This window comes from Branchiostoma lanceolatum, chromosome 19 (assembly GCF_035083965.1).
Source record: "Branchiostoma lanceolatum isolate klBraLanc5 chromosome 19, klBraLanc5.hap2, whole genome shotgun sequence".
NCBI classification, from domain to species: domain Eukaryota; kingdom Metazoa; phylum Chordata; class Leptocardii; order Amphioxiformes; family Branchiostomatidae; genus Branchiostoma; species Branchiostoma lanceolatum.
In genome coordinates, this window is record NC_089740.1 from 4,022,352 (window position 1) to 4,041,996 (window position 19,645).

A 19,645-nucleotide genomic window follows, 5' to 3' on the forward strand; every position below is an offset into this window, starting at 1 on the left:
ACACATGACGTCAACGTAGTTAGCATTGACGTCGCATACCTTGGCATACCTTAAAATCAATAATACACACTATTTTTTTAATACCTTTAGATATTACGGGATTTCCTAGCAAAAACATCACATCAATACCGATATGATTACGTCATATGACATCATAACGTTACCAAGATTACAGGAATCATAAACATTACGTGAAAATCACGCCCTACCAATTTGGTGATACCGTTTGGAAGTTAGGAGGGGGGAAGGAGCCCCCCCCCCCCCGTCCCAGATATCCCCAAAAAGCCCAGTCTAGATAGGGTTAAACGGTTTCTAATTTGGTTCATAGTGTCGAATAATAGTGACTTTCAGGTTTTCATATTTTGTCTGGACTTTGTTGGGTTTAAGATGCAATTGATTTTGCAGTCATATTTGTGCTCTCTGACCGTCATGTTAGGTTGTTCGAACTCGCTGTTGTGCAGTAAAGACAGCTTAGGAATCGCCGATTTGGTTTAACGATGTGATGCAGTACGGTTCCATGTCATCTTCGTCTTGGACCGCTGGGCTTCTACGTAACACAGAGATACCACCAGATGCTACATTCCTTTGTTCGCCGAGAATGTCGTCCAGATTAACTGTGATGTACGGCTCGATGAGCAGGGTGCTGTTGATGGAATCGAAAGGTACAGTGAGGTAAGGTGTCGGCTCAGTCTCCTCTGCCGTTTCTGTGTCCTCATTAGCGTTGTTGATAGCAGATCCGGAGGATTTGTATAGCCGATTAGAGATCAGTTCAGATGTGTTGATGGTGACTCCGTGTAGTTTGTGAGCCGGATTCTGTCTTGCTAAAACATCTTCAGTTTCATCTTCCGTGTCCTCCTTGTCCCTACTGTCCCCTGTGACAGATCCAGAGTGTTGGTACATCCGATTACTGATGAGTTGAGAACTGATGATGATGCCGTGGTGTCCGTGGACTGGATTTTGCCTTCTTCTTGAAACACGTCGATTGTATATCATCACCGCAGCTACTGTTCCACCTAGTAAAACTATTCCAGCGACAGTAAGTCCGACAGGTATGTACAGATAGTCCATACCAGCTTGCTGTCCGTCTTCAAGATTCTTCTCCAATACGAGGCCACGGGTACTGTCCGTCGTACCAAGTGTTGTTATCCTCGCTCGCTGTGTCAGGGCAAAATGTGTCGTCCCAGATGGCTCAGCCGAGAGCGAGGTGGGTTCAGCAATCAGAAATGCGGATGTCATTGCCATTTGGGATGCAGTGGTCGTTGCCTTTGGAGATGAGGAGGTCTTTGCCATTGGGGATGTGGTTGTCAGTTCTGCTGATGAGCAGAATGAGTTGGTGTGAAGCGATTGGAAGTCACAGCCGGCCAGTTCAGACGGAGACGTGCATTGGAGATGACCAGTCTGGAAGATGTCGTCGAGGGCCGAGGTTGTGGCGTTGCAGACCAGCCATCGCATCCCACCGTCACAGATTAAGGGGTTGCCTTTGAGACGGAGTGTGACTCCTGTGTTAGAGATCTTTTTCCAACCCGTTTCCGGTACAGCGCTGATCTGGTTACTCTCGAGATTGACCTGTAATCGCGCCACTGTTGTGCTGCGGCGGATCAGGGAGAGAGTATCAAAAGGAACCGCCTTCAGCTGATTGCCTTCCAAAGCTATCTTATTCAACCTGTTGAGGCCCACGAACGCTTTCGGAGACACAGTTTTGATGAGGTTATGATTCAGAAATATTGTCTTTAATCTGAACATGTTTTTGAAGGTGACTTCACCGATATGCAGGAGGCGGCTACATCGAATAGTTACCGACATTAAGGACAGTGAGGGGGCGAACGCATCCGCTTCTGTAAAAGAAAAAAAATCAAAAATCAATTAACGCAAAAAAAAACAATATTTCATCACTGTCTTACTAGTATGAGCCTTTAAAGGATACCTTATCTTTACTGTTGATATTTCCATCCAAATTGTCAAAAAAAATGGTACGAAAATGCCTTCTGATTGGATTTAACGTTACATATTTATAAGCAAAAATGGATATATACATAACGTTGATGTAGCGTGGTGTTTAAAGCAGTTTTATAGCTAGAAATCAGTATCAAATGAACAAATATGCCATCTCTCGGACAGTCCTGTGCCCCTCCCATGGATCATATCAAAGTTTCCACTGATGGTGTCGAAAAATGCTTTAAGGTTTCAATCCCTTTCAAGCATCTGGACCAGACCAAATACCACCTTGGTTCCTCAAAATGACGGCTAGTGAATTGCACCTGTGTCAACTAATATTTTCGAACACTCGCTAGACACAGGAAAAATCCCCAAAGACTGGAGAGATGCGAACATATGCGCCACTTAAAAAGAAAATAAGATGCGGAGCAGTAAACGACAGGTAGATTTAGCAATACTCTATTTCGCCAAAGCTTTTGATAAAGTCCCGCAAAACAGACTTATCTCAAAACTAGAGTACTATGGAATACAATGCACTACACTAAATTGGCTAAAGGCCTCCCTGACCAACAGGGAACAGACGGTAGTGGCAGTAGGGACGGCCTCAGCTTCAGTTAGAGTAGTGGCGGGAGTTCCACAAGGAACCGTCCTGGGACCATTACACTTTCTCTTGTACATAAACGACTTTCCAGATCAGCTTGATCCAAACGTGAGGTTATTTCCTGACGACTGTCTGTTATATGTACAACTGTCTACACATCTGGACTTCTGCAAGAAGATCTGAATGCACTCAAATAATGACAAAGGAAAAGGCTCATGCAGTTTTATCCTGAAAAATGCTACATTGTGCACATAAAAAAGAACCCCATAGGTAACTACTAGTAGCTACCAGTTTTGCGGTCAGACTTAAGCAACTACCAAAAAAGTCTTCGAGTACAAAATGTCAAACAAACTGGTAGACGTACCAACTGGTAAGTATCTAGTACCAGCTTAAAAAGAAATAGTCATGCCTTCAAGTACCCGAGTTTTCAACCCAGAATTGACTTGTTCAAAATTTCATTTTTCCCTTATACTGTCGAAGAGTGGAACTCGTTGCCACCAAGCACTGTAGGAGCATCCCCTCGCTATAGATAGCTTTAAACAATGCTAACAGTCAGATGTGCTAAGATTAGGTGTGACAGGTTGTTCGGTGCAATAAAACCAGCTGCTGCCGTGCCGTGCGCCTCCGAAGCTGTTGTGTTAGCCGAATGGCGGGTATACCGGTTATATAGATACAGATCAACATATTCCAGATCTTTTGGCTATTCTACTTCAGTTTCTCTTATGGAGACTAAAACATCCAATCTTCAAATTGATTTTATCTATTTTCTTAACATTTCTAGGTTATCTACGTCAAAGTTTTGTGTTAATCTTTCAACCTCTTTGAATCCTTCACAGGTGGTTTTAGTGGTTAGATGCAATGTATGAAGAAACCGCTCCTTTGCAATGTTTGCCTTTTTGTCTACAATATGCTGTTTTGTAGCCTGAGTACCAGCCTCCGTAGTGACAAAAAAATTCGCAGAATACCACGGTCACTACGGAGGCTGGTACTCAGGCTAGCTGCATCATGCATCGTCATACATATTACAAACACGATACGATTTCCTAGGCAAAACAGACTTCAGTTGAAATAGTCCCCATACTAACCTATTGCCTGGATGGTGCTGTGGCTTATAATGAATGTGTTCAGGTTGCGTAAAGGCGGAATGTGATGTTGGGTGAGGATGGTGAGGTTGAACAGACGGTTCAGTATGATTCTAGTTACGGACTTGTCAAACCCGGTAGGAACGTCATTCAGACACGTCAGGCCATGATTTTCAGCACTGCAAACACTGTTAGCGGAAACCTAGTGGAAATATAAACAACCGTGTAAGTAAAGTATGGCCTGTTCTACCCATGCGCCCTTTTTGATACTTCCGGCGTGTACTTTTTGCACGCGTTCACATTCGTAATGCTTTTTGGCGACGCTATAGCGGAATCCCTGAAAGCACACTATTTTCATCACTAGAAGAATGCTAGATCCTGTACAGGAATTTTCTTTGGTGTGTCCGGGAAATGCATACTGTACGTTTAATTTCCGGGCTTGCGTACCAATTGTCATTGCTATGGTAGAAAATGGGTCATTCTAGAAAACCGCGACAGCGGAAATAGGTGACATGTGTCAGTCAGATGTAGTGACTTTAATTACATATTGGGAGACATTGCACGATTGATTGCTTTTCCGTCGATTTTTTTTTCTAGAAAATACAGTATTTTCCATCTGGGAAAGACAGATGTTTGGGACCGAGTCAATCTAATATACACGCTTAGTAGATATATCAAGATAATCACATACTATGTTTATCAAATGACATAATTTTTTTGTTGTTCGTTAATTTTTTTCTGTTTTAATATCTCGAAAGAGCCCAAAATACTGGCAGCCACATAAAGTCGTTCTAATACGGGTCGTTCTGATATCGGTTGAAATCGTTAACATTTTTCGCGTTACCAATATCCGGCAAGAAAAAAAAATCATACCAACAGGAATATCCTGTCGACGTTGAAAAATCTATAGAAATCCAGTCAACTCTTTCCCTGGTTTGTCTCCATATGTTCAACTCTAGTCAGGGGCCCTCGTTACCATGGAAATAATGATTTTATTGCCATGCTTGTTTGTCCTAGGATTTTAGCGAGGCCATGGCAATCCAGAATTTTGATCTACAGCAATCTTTATCGTCACAGGAAAGCTTAATTTTGTGTGGTACATTCACGATTTTTCCAAAACAAACTCAATTTTCTCTTATTAATCCGTCAAACGATCTTTATTTAAAAGGTTTTATAAAAATAGTAAAGTATACTATATGTAACTCCAAATATTTAAATTCAGAGAATCGTGAATATTGCCACAGAGAATGATATATATATATATATATATATATATATATATATATATATATATATATATATATATATATAATCTTATCTAACATTATTCAGCATGGCATTTTACGTTGTAATTGTCACCGATCTGGATGGATTATTTTCTTAGAAAATTTGCTTGTTTTAGGCGATTTCCCATGCTTATTTGGTGAGGGCAGATTAATTATTAACAAGAAATCTAATCGGAAGAAAAGAAGTGTACATTTTGAGAAATACTGTTTCCCGCTTTCATGTTCCACCCGTCCTGAACATAATTTCATGAGAAACCATGACTATTCAACGGCATACATTCATGTATTTCTCACTCGTGTTTGTATTGGTTATAAAACGTGATGTCTGTCAATTTTTCACTCTTTCGTGATCTTGCGCGACGTACATGCATAATTTTATCAGATACAACATGGTTAAAGGACATATTGTATTGCCATATATCATTTCAGTATACTCGTCTTTTCATTTACATATGGGTCCATATTTTCAGTTCTGAGCGTTATTTTGCCATTTAATGTCATAATGCCAAAGGAGAGCCATTATAAAAATATTTTTGGTTCCTTCAGATGATTATGCTGTGAGGCGGTTCACAGTATAACGCTAAATCAGATGAACTGCAGACGTGTTTTTTTTCCAGAAATCTGACAAATTAAGATAGAATTCTGGGAACTTCAGCTAGAATTCAGAATTTATCTACATGCAGGAAGAGAGAGATGATGTACAGAAAGAGAACATCAAGTTGAAGGAAGAAAGCACCAATTTGGAGGGTTTAAGTGTTGAAAGGTATATAATTCTACAGAATTCTGTCTCCAGAACCCTGAACTCTGCAAAATTCTGTTCCATTTCCCAGAACTCTGTGGAATTCTACAGAAATCTGAATTTTTCCAGATTTCTGCAGAATTCTGACGAAATTTGGCTTATCCCCAGGGGGTCATCAGTAGCTGCTACATATTTCTAACTCTATTTTTATCTACCAGATGTGATATTGAGCCATTTGGGTTTAAGATTGCTGAAATGTGGGACATAGTCCTAAATTAAACTGGAAATCCATAATTAAACTGGAGACTGTTCTTGGGTTCAGATGATTATGCTGTGAGACGGTTAACCGTAATTTGAAAGCGACGACCATCGACCAAACTTGACAGATCTATATCACGTGTACATTTGAAAAGTTTAATATCTACATGTTACTTAATCAAGCTTCAACGATGATTGAAAAATCCGACAAATGCAATCCAATTTTTGAATGGCATCAGTAGAACATGTTTGTACAACAATTGGCTATTTCGTGCTAAAACCATTACATTTCATAAACACTTGTACACATCAAATTAATCAAACACTTTATAGTGACCCATCATATGAGAAACAATGTACGGTCAAAATTGTACGAGTGGCCACCTTTACACGAGGACCATACTTGCAATGTATCCACATCTTTGTGGTCCCTTAGATGATATTTCTAATGTACAGAAGCATGGATCTTGTACATAGTGACCACCTGTCAACATAGACCAGAGTTATCAATGTACTGATCCTCTTGGGCAGTTAAGACTGCAATCATACTTTTTTTCAATTTTTCAAGATCAACTAGTAGTGAATTAATTTAGGAATAATGCAACTTTCCACACTGTAACTATGCCCATCTATTTTCTATTTCGCAACAGTAATTATAGTAATTAAGGGTTATAGCCCGCTCCGAGGTATTTATCGTAACATATCGTCCGGCCAGTGACCACAAACAGAGTTGTAATGGGGTGGCCATATGTAACTAGTACTAACCAGGTTGTATCACAATAAATACTGAAGGAAAACGGACGACTGACGTCACATATAGCATAGATATACATGTAGCAAATTTAAACTAAAATTATATTACTTTAAAGAAAAACGTGTTCACTATTGGTTGATCATTAATGCTCAGTTTTTTTCTACATTAACCCTTGCTTATGACGTCATCACTGTACATACAGGACAGTGATTAGGTCACACAGCCTGGTTATATGCCAATCTAGTGTAAATTTACCACCCTGAGGTATATCCGGTGTCATGGACATGGTCGGTTCCAAAAACCACTGAATAAACCACTGAGTGACGCGAAGGAGCATATTTGGGATCGCCAATTTGGTCTAGAGGTGTGGTGCAGTACGGTTCAATGTCATCTTCGTCTTGATCCTCTCGGTTTCCACGTGATGGAGAGATTCCGCCCGATGCCATATTCGTTTCTTCGTTTTGGATGTCCTTCAAATTGACGCTGCTGTACGGCTCGATACGCAGGGTGTTGTTGATGGCACCGAACGGAACAGTGCGGTAAGGCGCCAACTCCGAGTTCTCCTCAGTTTCTTCTGTTGTACCCGCGTCGCTATCAGCGTTGCGGATGTCGTTCAAATTGACACTGCTGTACGGCTCGATACGCAGGGTGTTGTTGATGGCATCGAAAGGTACAGTGAGGTAAGGTGTCAGCTCAGTCTCTTCGGCCGTTTCTGTGCCCTTATTAGCGTTGTTAATAGGAGACCCGGAGGATTTGTATAGTCGATTAAAGATCTGTTCAGATGTGTTGATGGTGATCTCGCGTCGTTTGTGGATCGGATTCTGTCTCACTGAACCTTTCTCAGTTTCTTCTGTTTCTTCATTGACCCTTGCGTCCCCTGTGGTAGCTCCAGAATGTTGGTACATCCGATTACTGATGAGTTGAGAACTGATGATGACGCCGTGCTGTCCGTGGACTGTATTTTGTCTTCTCATTGAAAAACCACGATTGTATATCATCTCTGCAACCGCCGTCCCAGCAAGCAGAAATATCCCAGTGACAGTAAGTCCGACAGGTCCATACTTGCTTGCTCTAAGTCAAGATTCTTCTCCGGTACGAGGTTACGGGTAGTGCCCATTTTATAAGGTTTTGTTTTCCTCGTTAGCTGCGTCAGTCCAGAATTTGTCGTCCCAAATGACTCAGCTGGGAGCGTGGTGGGTTTTACCGTTTGAAACGTGGATGCCTTCGCCATTGGGTATGCGAGGGTCGTTGTCACTGGGGATGCGAAGGTTTTTGCCATTGGGGATGTGGTTGCCAGTTCTGTGGATGAGCAGAATGAGTTTGTGTGGAGCGATTTGAAGTCGTGGCCGGTCAGTTCAGGAGGGGACGTGCAGTGGAGATGACCAGCCTGGAAGATGACGCCGAGGGCCAATGCCGTGACGTTGCAGACCAGCCATCGCATTCTACCGTCACAGACTAGGGGGTTCCCCCTGAGACGGAAGGTGACTCCTGCAAAGATCTTTTTCCAACTCGCTTCCAACACCGTGCTGATTTGGTTATTCTTGAGATTGACTTGTAATCGCGCCACTGTTGTGCTACGGCGGATCAGGGAGAGAGCCTCAAAGGGAACTACTTTCAGATGATTGTCATACAAAGATATCCTATGCAAGCTGCTGAGGCCGAGGAACGCTCTCGGGGAGATGGATTCGATGAGGCTATGTTTCAGAAAAATTGTCTTCAAACTGGGCAGGTTATTGAAGGTTTCGTCGCCGATATGCAGGAGGTGGCTACACCGTATAGTTACCCACGTTATTGACGGTACAGAGGAGAACGCACCAGGTTCTGTAAGTGGGGCGTGGAAAGACGTTTTGTTATTGTTAGGGTGGAAACTTTGAAGCATTGTTTTCCTTTTAACGTGAACGTTTTTACTCAAAACGTAAATGGTTCCTTCTGATCCAGTGATGTATGTCCAAGAAAATGTTACTGTTACGTAATTGAATACGAATTACATATGGCCGTATGCATATGGAAACTGTATATATATCATTGATTTCTTTTACTGTTCGTCGTTAAGCTGAAAATCTATAGACACATATTATTAAAAATCATATTCCTTTTGTCTTCAGAGATGCTTAAATGTGATGCACTTAATTTTGTATCATCGTGCACTAATTCTAAGTTTTCTACGTAAAAGATCAGGGTTGTTTTTGTCTTCCTTTTTTCTTTTGTTCCCTAAAGGCCTGATTTATTATTCTATCTTTTGGCCTGTCTCGAGATGCTATTACTTGTTATTAGAGGAATTAATCAAGAGTTAGAAAGATTAGCTGGCTCATATAACTCCTGAAACCTTTTTTTTCGTCTGCAAAAAAAGCGTATTATGATTTATTTATCAATGATAACTGTTCAATGCAAAGATAGCTTTTATATTCGCCACACTTACCTATTGCCTGGATGGTGCTGTCGGTTATGACAAATGTGATCAGGTTGGGTAACGGCGGAATGTGTTGTTTGGTGAGGGTGGTGAGGTTGAACAGACGGTTGAGTATGATTCTAGTCACGGACTGGTCAAACCCGGTAGGAACGTCATTCAGACACGTCAGGCCATGGTTTTCTGTACTGCAAACACTGTTAGCGGCAACCTGTTAAGAAAAAAAGAATAAGCATGCTTACAAACTGTAGTGACTGATGAACCAGTTACAATTTAAGGGGCTGTAGGACCCAGTTGGACTCTGAATTCGGGGGGGGGGGGGGGGTTGCGGGGTGCGAATGGGGGGGGGGGGAATTATCTTACTGCAGGTATATTTGGAAACAACCACCCCATCTGGTAGTTCACTGACTGTTGTTAGTACGAGAAAACATTATCATAAAGATGTCCCAAATTGTCTGTCTTCAACCTGTTATATGGCATGAGTTTGTTTGTCAACAAATTAGCAATAAAAAAACTTAAGACTTAACGAGCTTGGTAAAACAATTTATTCATTAAATGAGTGTCAATACTTGCAATGCGTATTTTACGTGTTACATATAGAGGCTCTTGAATATTGCCAGTTTGCAATAACTTTATTTGGTATAAATCATTTTTCTGCACATAAAGTGCAATATTGAGAGTTGGATGCCATGTCTGGAAGCCTGTTGTAAAAAAAAACAAAACATTAATGATGATTGCAAACTGTAGTGAGTGTTGACCCAGTCATATTTTCAAGGGGACCGTTCTTATGATGTAGGACCCTGCCAGATTCTAAAGTCAGGGTAAGGGGGTGGGGGAGACCTGCTTTACTGCGGTGATATTTCGAACCAACCATCCAATCGGAGAGCTTACTGACTATTTTCAGCTCAGCAAATAAAATTTGACTTGTTAAAGATTTCTCCAATATTTTGTCTTTGACCTGTCGTGGGACAAAACGTTGTCAACAAACAAGGAAAAAACTAAGACATAATAAGCTTGTTGATTTTATACATTTCATGCGTTTTAAATACTTTCTGTTCATATTCATATTTTGGTAATAGACTGCGGCTCTTGAATATTGTCCGTTTGCTTTTAGTTAAAGCATGTATACATTCTGTCCTCTGTACGAAAAGAGGAATCGTAAGTGTTGTTGTCTTACCGTTAACCCACTTGTGGCGCACGATGTCTGAAAACCAGAACGAGCGTCTTGCTTTCTCGGGCACTCGCATACATTCTTCTTTTCAAATTTCCACTCGTGCTGCACGACGCACTCCTCTGGGCAAGGCAAGGACAACTTCAGAACCAACAGAACCAGGACGACGACACACTGTCAGCTTCTTTCTCCATGGCGGTACGACTGGACAGCACGTGCGCACAAATCGACAACATTCACAACTGACGGAAACACTTCTAGACGGGAGGTTGATTAGATCTGTTTGATACGTCTGGAACTAGCAATTTCTGTGAAGCTTCATTGTGTTCACAAGTCAATCAACTGGCTGCATGAATCCTCAGTATTCCAGGTCGAAGGGTGTAGGCATATTCTTGCATGACGATATTGATCATTAAATTATGCGTTGTACTCGTCTGGCTAAATGTGTATGTTTTAGGTGAATCCTGGTGTACATATGATGTAGTCAGAACGTTTATAGCAAAAATTGAATCGGGTACATGGTGTGAAGACATACCATTTCTGTTCTTCGTCATCCCGTGTGACCTAAATGCATAATTCATAAACGCTTCCAAAAATTCATTCTTTGGTGTTTCGCGTGTTGAAATTTCATAGGGATTCACGATCTTGGTTCTGAGCGTTGAATTAAAGAAGTCTTCTTCATGATACTCAAGAATAATGCTCATAACCCCTTTAGTTCTTTTTCAGACGATGATCTTGTCTCGAGAAGTAATGTAAGACGTTTAACTGGAGAACAGTAATGTCCATCAAGGAAGTGACAGTCATCTCCCAAACCTGTTCGATTGTTTAAATTCCGATAGCATCTATCACGTAATAAGGCAAGTACACATATTTAAAAAATGAAGAAAGGTTGATAAGATCATAACTGTGCATCATAATTTTTTTTCGAAGGAGACCACGATTATACACAAAGCACAAATGTTTGTGTCAAAGATTTAATATGCATGAGCTTTTTGCAATTACAGTCTGAAAGTAATTGTAAAAGGATCGCAGAAAAAATACATAGATACGCAGCCTTATGTGAAGCTATATGATGTTAATATTGCATGTGGTATATCATTTGATCAGATTCCGAGATTTCTCAATTTCATCAGTAGGAAAGCATGGTTTAAAACATTTCACCGGTGTTTGTATCAAAACTTTGACATACATTACTCTGCTGAATTGATACGTGGTGTACTAATATAGTATGGTGTTGACGTCACTCTACATACTGACCAATGACTGCACATGATAGCTATAGGTAGAGACTATAGGGCAAATGTAGTTAATTTCCAAGAACAGAAAATCACTGATGCTGTTTTGAATTTGCAATCTGGATATCCCGAAGTTCCTATTCAGTACCATATACGTATTGACTACCCTTACTGCATGAGCCAATATGTTAGTTTACATGAGTCTAGTAGTTTTACTTTGACGGGTGAATGTACCATAATATTCAATCGTAATGACAAAACTGACGTTTGTACGGGTGCAGCTGGTTCTTTATTTTGCGCAAAGACTGTACAGCGTTTAAAAAGGTCACTAAACTCACAATTAGAAATACAAATATAGCCATTTAAAAATTATAATAAAAAATCAAATGTAAACGAAAGTGGTCCCAAAGGCAGTTAGTGTTACCTTATAATATTTTCAACAGCAACTTAAGTAAATAAATAGACTTTTAATTTGTAACAATATCTCCTTATTTTCTATTTCTACACAGCAACTATCAGTGAAAAGATATTGATGAAACAACTTTTTTCTTAATTAAAACCCCATCCACATAATTCCCATTTTCAAAAATTGGACTTACATGCATTCTTTACTTGCGTAGATATGTCATATATATGGTTTAGAAGCAAAGTACTGACTTTTCTGTATGCATTCGCAGAGCTCGAAATAGCACATGCATATGCAGCAGCTCTGTGTTGGGTGTATAATTGCCTGTCTTTTTTGTCTTTTACATGTTTTTCTCGGTAGTGAGTTGTTATCCGTATGCACTTTTACTACGTTGGATTTGTTGAAATAGAATCAAAATAATTTTTTAAACAGTTTCCTGTTGTATCCATTGTGTCCAAAATCTCATATCCTGACTGTGCTACCCTGATGTACTTGTAGTCATGTCTGTGCTCTCTAGCATTCATGCTAGATTATTGTCAGGCTACATTTTGATAAGATAGAGTTAATTTTAAGATGTTTATGTTCTTGTAGTCATGTCTGTGCTCTCTAGCATTCATGCTAGATTATTTTTGACTTGCTATTGTAGATCAAAAACAGCTTTAGAATTCGCTGATTTGGTCTAAAGGTGTGATGCAATATGGTTTCATGTCATATTCGTCTTGGACATCTGGGTTGCTACGTGACAGAGAGATACCACCAGATGCCACATTACTTTCTTCGTCGCGGATGTCATCTAAATTAACATTGCTGTACGGCTCGATACGCAGGGTGTTGTTGATGGTATCGAAAGGAACAGTGAGGTAAGGTGTCAGCTCAGTCTCTTCTGCCGTTCCTGTGTCCTTATTAGCATTGTTGATAGTAGATCCGGAGGATTGGTATTGCCGATTAGAGATCAGTTCAGATGTGTTGATGGTGACTCCGTGGCGTTTGCGGACCGGATTCTGTCTTGCTGAATCCTCCTCAGTTTCGTCTTCTGTCTCTTCCTTGTCCCTACCGTCCCCTGTGACAGATCCAGAGTGTTGGTACATCCGATTACCGATGAGTTGAGAATTGATGATGAAGCCGTGCCGTCCGTGGACTGGATTCTGTCTTCTCCTTGAATCACGCCGCTTGTATATCATCACTGCAACCGCCGTCCCACCAATCAGAACTATTCCAGTGGCAGTAAGTCCGACAGGTATGTGAAGATAGTCCATACCAGCTTGCTGTCCGTCATCAAGATTCTTCTCCAATACGAGGCCACGGGTACTGTCCGTGGTACTAAGTGTTGTTATCCTCTCTCGCTTTGTCAGGGCAGAATTTGTCGAGGTGGGTTCTGCCATTGGAGATGAAGAGGTCTTTGCCATTGGAGATGAGGAGGTCGTTGCCATTGGGAATGAGAGGGTCGTCGTCCCAGATGGCTCAGCCGGGAGCGAGGTGGGTTCTGCCATTGTAGATGATGAGGTCTTTGCAATTGGAGATGCAGAGGTCGTTGCCATTGGGAATGAGAGGGTCGTTGCCATTGGGGATGTGGTTGCCAGTTCTGTGGATGAGCAGAAGGAGTTGGTGTGAAGCGATTGGAACTTACAGCCGGCCAGTTCAGACGGAGACGTGCATTTGAGATGGCCAGCTTGGAAGATGACGTCGAGCGCCGAGGTTGTGGCGTTGCAGACCAGCCATCGCATTCTACCGTCACAGTCAAAATGGTTGCCTTTGAGACGGAGGGTGACTCCTGTGTTAAATACCATTTTCCAACCCGTTTCCGGTACAGCGCTGATCTGGTTACTCTCGAGATTGACCTGTAATCGCGCCACTGTTGTGCTGCGGCGGATCAGGGAGAGAGTATCAAAAGGAACCACTTTCAGCTGATTGCCTTCCAAGGCTATCTTCTCCAATCTGCGGAGGCCCACGAACGCTTTCGGAGACACGGTTTTGATGAGGTTATGATTCAGAAATATTGTCTTTAATCTGAACTTGTTTATGAAGGTGACGTCACCGATATACAGGAGGCGACTACACCGAATAGTGACCGACATTATGGACGGTACGGAGGAGAACGCATCCGCTACTGTAAAAGAAAATATTCAGTTAACGCAAAAAAACAACAAGATTTTATCACTGTCTTACTAGTACGAGCCTTTTGAAGGATACTTTATTTTTGGTCGATATTTCCACCCGAATTGAATTTTTTAGTTTTCCAGTTTGCCAAAAAAAATTGTTCGAAAATGACATCTGATAAGATTTAACGTTACATATCTACACGTGAAGAATGGATATTTACATAACGTTCATGTAGCGTGGTGTTTAAAGCAGTTTTAAAGCTAGAAATATGTATCAAATGAACCAATATGCCATCTCTAGGACAGCTCTGTTCCCCTCACCCGGAGCGTATTAACGTTTCCACTGATGATGTCGAACAAATGCTTCAAGGCCTCAATCCCTCTAAAGCTTTCGGACCAGACCAAATACCATCTTGGTTCCTCAAAATGACTGCTAGCAAAATCACACCTGTGTCAACAAATGTTCCAACACTCGCCAGACACAGGAGAAATCCCCAAAGACTGGAGAGATGCGAACATATGCGCCATGAGATATATGAGATAGAGCAGTCCCCAGTAACTGCAGACCCGTTTCACTGACCTGTACATGCTGCAAATCACTCGAAGACATAATCCACAGCCATGTCATGAATCACCTAGAGAGTCACAATATATTGACGGATTACCAGCATGGATTCAGGACTAAGTGATGCACAGAAAGACATCTAATACTAGCAGTTTGTGACAGCTGGTGCACAGAACAGTAAACGACAGGTAGATTTAGCAATACTCGATTTCACCAAAGCTTTTGATAAAGTTCCCCAAAACAGACTTATCTTAAAATTGGAGTACTATGGAATCCAATGCACTACACTAAATTTGCTAAAGGCCTTTTCGCCCAACAGGGAACAGACGGTAGTGGCAGCTTCAGTTAGAGTAGCGTCGGGAGTTGCACAAGGAATCGTCCTAGGACCATTTCTCTTCCTTTTGTACATAAGAAACTTCCCATATCAGCTTGATTCAAACGTGAGGTTATTTGCCGACGACTACTGTTTTATGTTGACCTGTTTACACATCTGAGCTTCTGCAAGAAGATCTGAATGCACTTGAAGAATGACAAAGCAAACGATCAATGCAGTTTAATCCTGAAAAATGCTACATTGTGCACTTAATAAAAGAACCCCATATGTAACTACTAGTAGCTATCAGTTTTGCGGTCAGACTTTAGCAACTACCAATTGAAAGAAAACACATATATGGGTGTTACATTAACAAATGACCGAAAGTGGGTTGTTCATGTTAACAATATACCAACTGCGGCTAAACAGACATTTGGAGTGATCAAACGTAATTTGTGGGCATGTCCAACAAAGCTAAAATCACTTGCATACACGTCACTAGTGAGGCCAATGCAGAAATAAGCTGCAACAGTATGGGACCCATATTATACAAATAAAAAAACAAAGATAAACTGGAAAGGGTACAGAACCAAGCTGTCCCATTCTGCACGAACAACTACGACAAAGGAGCTAGTGTCCCCAAATGAAAACAGATCTACAGTGGATGCAACTCGAGGACAGAAGGAAAATGTCCGGACTATGCATGATGTACAAACTATCATACAAACTGGTGGACGTACCAACTCACGCTGGTCAGTCGCTAGGGTAAAGTCCCAATCACTAAGGGGGTATCAGGTTACCGGAGGCGCCCGCGGGCTCCCGCGAGCCGATGACGGGGAGCTTGTGAATCTGTCCAATTGTCATAGAGAGTTTCAAAACGATCCTTTCGTTCAAATGAAATAAAATTTCTGTTGCGTATTCCCCAAATGTCAGCATTTCGATTCCTGTAGAAAAATCCGGGTGCCTTTAGCCTGAAGTCTGATGAAGCCAACATTTAGAACGAGAAAATCAAAACCATAGAACTGATTCTAATTGGCCCAAAATATTACTGAAAATCCTTTGTTTTTGCAGTTTTGAGAACGTAACCGTAAAATACAACTTTTTGTCTTAGTTTTTTTATATATTTCGAACTAGAAATATTCTTATGATCGGGAAAAGGCCAAAAATTGCATGTTTTTACCTTTCAAGAACCATATTTCAACAGCTAGTGCCTGCATTTTCGAAAAATCCCTTAGACACTAACCTTGGGAAAACCATTTTAAGCCGTCAATGAGGTAAATTCAACGTTTTTTGGTGTTGATCCAAATATGGTGTTTGCATGCATGTCATACCGCACGGACAGAGGGAGGGTTGTTGGTAACTAATATCGGCGTAAACAATCCTTGAAATGTTTCACTTCACAAACAATGGCGTCAGTACCTTCTTTACATGTTGACTAACCACAGCAAAATGTCAGCAAAGATGTATTGTCCAGAAAATGGTTTGTATTTGTGAACAAGACGGGTTTTGTTCTGATGTGAGACACCCGGGGAGGAAGAGCCATGATAGCGCAGGTTTCAGTGGATACTTGCATATGACCTCAGGTAACCCCGAATCGAATAAACGTTCTGTTCGATTTTGCGTCAATCATGTCTGATCGAACGTGATAGAACATAACTCGAATTCGAAAAAAGTCTGGGACTTTTGAGGCATAATTTTACCACCGTGACTAGTAGGTATCTGGTACCAGCTCAGGAAAAAAAAATAGACATGCCTTCAGATCAAGTACCAGAGTTTTCAACCCAGAATTGAGTTGTTCAAAAATTCATTTTTCCTTAGAACTGTCGTAGATCATAGAGCGAAACTCGTTGCCACCAAGTTCTGTAGGAGCATCCTCGCTAGACAGCTTTAAACAATATGCTAACAGTCAGATGTGCAAAGGTTAGCTGTTACAGGTCGTTCGGTGTAATATTACCAGCTACCGCCCCGCCGCGTACCTGCGAAGCTGTTGTGTAACGCTGAATGGCGACTATACCGGCTACATAGATACAGATACAGATCAACATATTCGAGACCTTTGATTATTCTAATTCAGTTTCTCTTGTGGAGACTAAAACATCAAATCTTCGAATTCATTTTATTTATTTGCTATGTATCTATAGACTATCTACGCAAAAGATCTGTGTTAATCTTTCAACCTCTTTTAATCAGTTACAAGTTTGCTTTCAGTTTTTAGATGGATGTATGAAGAAACCACCCCTTTGCAATGTTTGCCTTTTTGTCTACAAAAAGCTGTATTATGCATCGTTATACATATACAAACACAATACCTTTTTCACGGCAAAACAGACTTCAGTTGAAATAATCCCCATACTAACCTATTGCCTGGATGGTGCTGTGGCTTACAATGAATGTGTTTAGGTTGCGTAACCACGGAATGTGATGTTTGGTGAGGGTGGTGAGGTTGAACAGACGGTTCAGTATGATTCTAGTCACGGACTTGTCAAACCCGGTAGGAACGTCATTCAGACACGTCAGACCATGGTTTTCAGCACTGCAAACACTGTTAGCGGCAACCTGGTTGAAACAACAACAACAATCGTGTAGTAAGTAAAATATGGCTTGTTTTACCGATGTCCCCTTTTCGATGCATTCGGTTTGTACTTTTTAAAGATCAAAACGCGCATTTACATTCGTAATACCTTTTTGACAACGCTTCAACGGGAACCCTAGATTCGTTTCTGTCAGCCTGTCTACTTAGCTGCCATATAGAATTTCGCAGCCTTTCTAATTTAGCTGCCATAGAGAGTTCCGCCGTGGGTGGCGACCTAATCTAATCCAAGGCCATAAACACACCCTTAGTGGACTAAGCTGTCTGGGCGGGCTTGGATCACTCCCAGCGCCGTAGAAATATTGGGGAGCCCCCGATGGTATGATTTCCAGTCTACGGGAACCCTGAAGGCACACTATTTTCTTCACTAGAAGAATGCTAGATACTGTAGAGGAATTTTAATTTGGTGTGTCCTGGAATGCGCACTGTACGTTTAATTTCCGGGCTTGCATACCAATTGTCATTGCTATGGTAGAAAATGGGTCGTCCAGTTCCCCAGGGTTGTCTAGAAAACAATGAGTCGGTCAGATGTAGTAACTTCAATTGCATGTAGGGACACTTTGCACGATTGATTGCTTTTTCGTCGATTTTTTTAAAAGTAAAATACAGTATTTTCCATTCGGGAAAACGGATGTTTTTCGAATGAGTTAATCTAATATACACGCTTAGTAGATAAAGATATATCAAGATAGTCACATACCATGTTCATCAAATGGCATCTTTATTTATTTTAAATTTATTTTCATTTTTGTTTGTTTTTACATCTGAATAGAGCCCCAAATACTGGCACCCACATAAAGTGGTTCTGATACGGAAAAATGATATCGGTTGACATCGTTTAAATTTCTCGTTACTAGGGTCCGAGAAGAAAAAAAATCATCACAACAGGAATATCCTGTCAACGGTGAAACAATCTATAGAGATCCAGTCAACTCTTTCCCAGGTTTGTCTCCATATGTTCAACTCTAGTCAGGGGCCCTTGTTACCATAGAAATAATGATTTTATTGCCAGCCTTGTTTGTCCTAGGATTTCAGCGAGGCTATGACAATCCAGACTTTTGACAAAGATCTACAGCAGTCTTTATCGTCACAGGATAGCTTAGTTTTGTGTGGTACATTCACGACTTTTCCAAATATACTCAAATTTCTGTTGTTAATCCTTCAAACGACATTATGAAATCAGTCAATCTTAAACATTTTCATTTGAAAAGTTTCTTTGAAAATAGGAAAGTGTCATATATGTAAGTTCAAATATTTCCAATCAAAGCATCGTGAATATTGCCACAGAGAATGATAGATAACAGATATATGTTCTGTTCTCCATGTCAACGTGCCTGGTTTTCCACAGATCCTGCCGACAACGCCAATTTAACAGGTTCCTATAAACAGGTCAGACGAGCACCCAAGATCACGATGCACACTCCTCTATTCCAGTGCCCGTCAACACAACCACTTCTCAGAACACCTCAGTACCATCTGTCCCCGGTCACTGACACTGGAGCTCTCCCCAGTTCTGGGCCCTACCATTATCTAGGGTCGGGGGTGGCACCTATCATGACAAACAGAGCTTACGTCGGTGAGTGTGGTCTTACCGTAAAGCCACGTGAAAAGCACGGCGTCAAAAAAGTGGTCACTCGTTGTTTTGGGCATTCGCAGCTCTTCATAAACACAAACTGGTTCTGCACGAAGCACTCCTCTGGACAGGGCAAGGAAAACTTCAGAACCAACAGAAGCAGGACTACGATACGCTGTCTGCTCCTTTTCTCCATGGCAGGACGACTGAACAGCAAGTCCGTCCTCAAGGACGACAAAAGCCGCAAATGACGAAAACACCTATATATATTGGGAATTTGAGATAGCCTGATTGGTCTGTCTGACTAGCTTGATTGGTCTGCCTAGATGACCTGATTAGTCTGCCTGCCTGTTGATTCATGTTCACTGGCCAATGACCGGGGCCGAATTAATACACACTATTTCGGACTATAGAGTATGAAATAGTAGTAGAAGTCTACTGTTTTCTGCTGCTGCAGTAGTAGAAACATCCTGCAGCCGAAATCAGTCTTCCTTATTAGATATATTTATAATTTTATCTTACGTTGTAATTGTCAACGATCTGGATGGATTATTTTCTTTCAAAATTTGTTTTAGGCAATTTCTCAGGCTTATTTGCTGATGGCATATTATTTATAAACAAGAATTCTAAT

General features: G+C 41.1%; 1 protein-coding gene across 2 annotated transcripts; it reads right to left on the reverse strand.

Moving 5' to 3' along the window:
- Positions 1 to 450: 450 nt before the first annotated feature.
- On the reverse strand, positions 451 to 19,251 carry LOC136424912 (uncharacterized). 2 transcript variants are annotated; one of them, XM_066413564.1, is made up of 3 exons: positions 19,034 to 19,251; positions 3,622 to 3,820; positions 451 to 1,835 (listed from the first exon to the last, which is right to left on the reverse strand). In XM_066413564.1, the coding sequence occupies exons 1-3, from the start codon at positions 19,208 to 19,210 to the stop codon at positions 472 to 474; spliced, it is 1,740 nt and encodes a 579-aa protein (XP_066269661.1). In that variant the 5' UTR covers positions 19,211 to 19,251; the 3' UTR covers positions 451 to 471. The 2 variants fall into 2 exon arrangements, with proteins under 2 accessions (XP_066269661.1, XP_066269662.1); XM_066413565.1 differs by lacking the exon at positions 3,622 to 3,820.
- Positions 19,252 to 19,645: the final 394 nt, after the last annotated feature.

Bases quoted from the DNA above. Each gene is read 5' to 3' on its own strand.
- LOC136424912 (XM_066413564.1), bottom strand. From the start codon at position 19,210: ATGGAGAAAAGGAGCAGACAGCGTATCGTAGTCCTGCTTCTGTTGGTT. The intron at 3,821-19,033 runs GTAAGACCACAC...TATTTCCACTAG, and splicing joins GCTTTTCACGTGGCTTTACG to GTTTCCGCTAACAGTGTTTG. The intron at 1,836-3,621 runs GTTAGTATGGGG...TTTCTTTTACAG, and splicing joins CAGCACCATCCAGGCAATAG to AAGCGGATGCGTTCGCCCCC.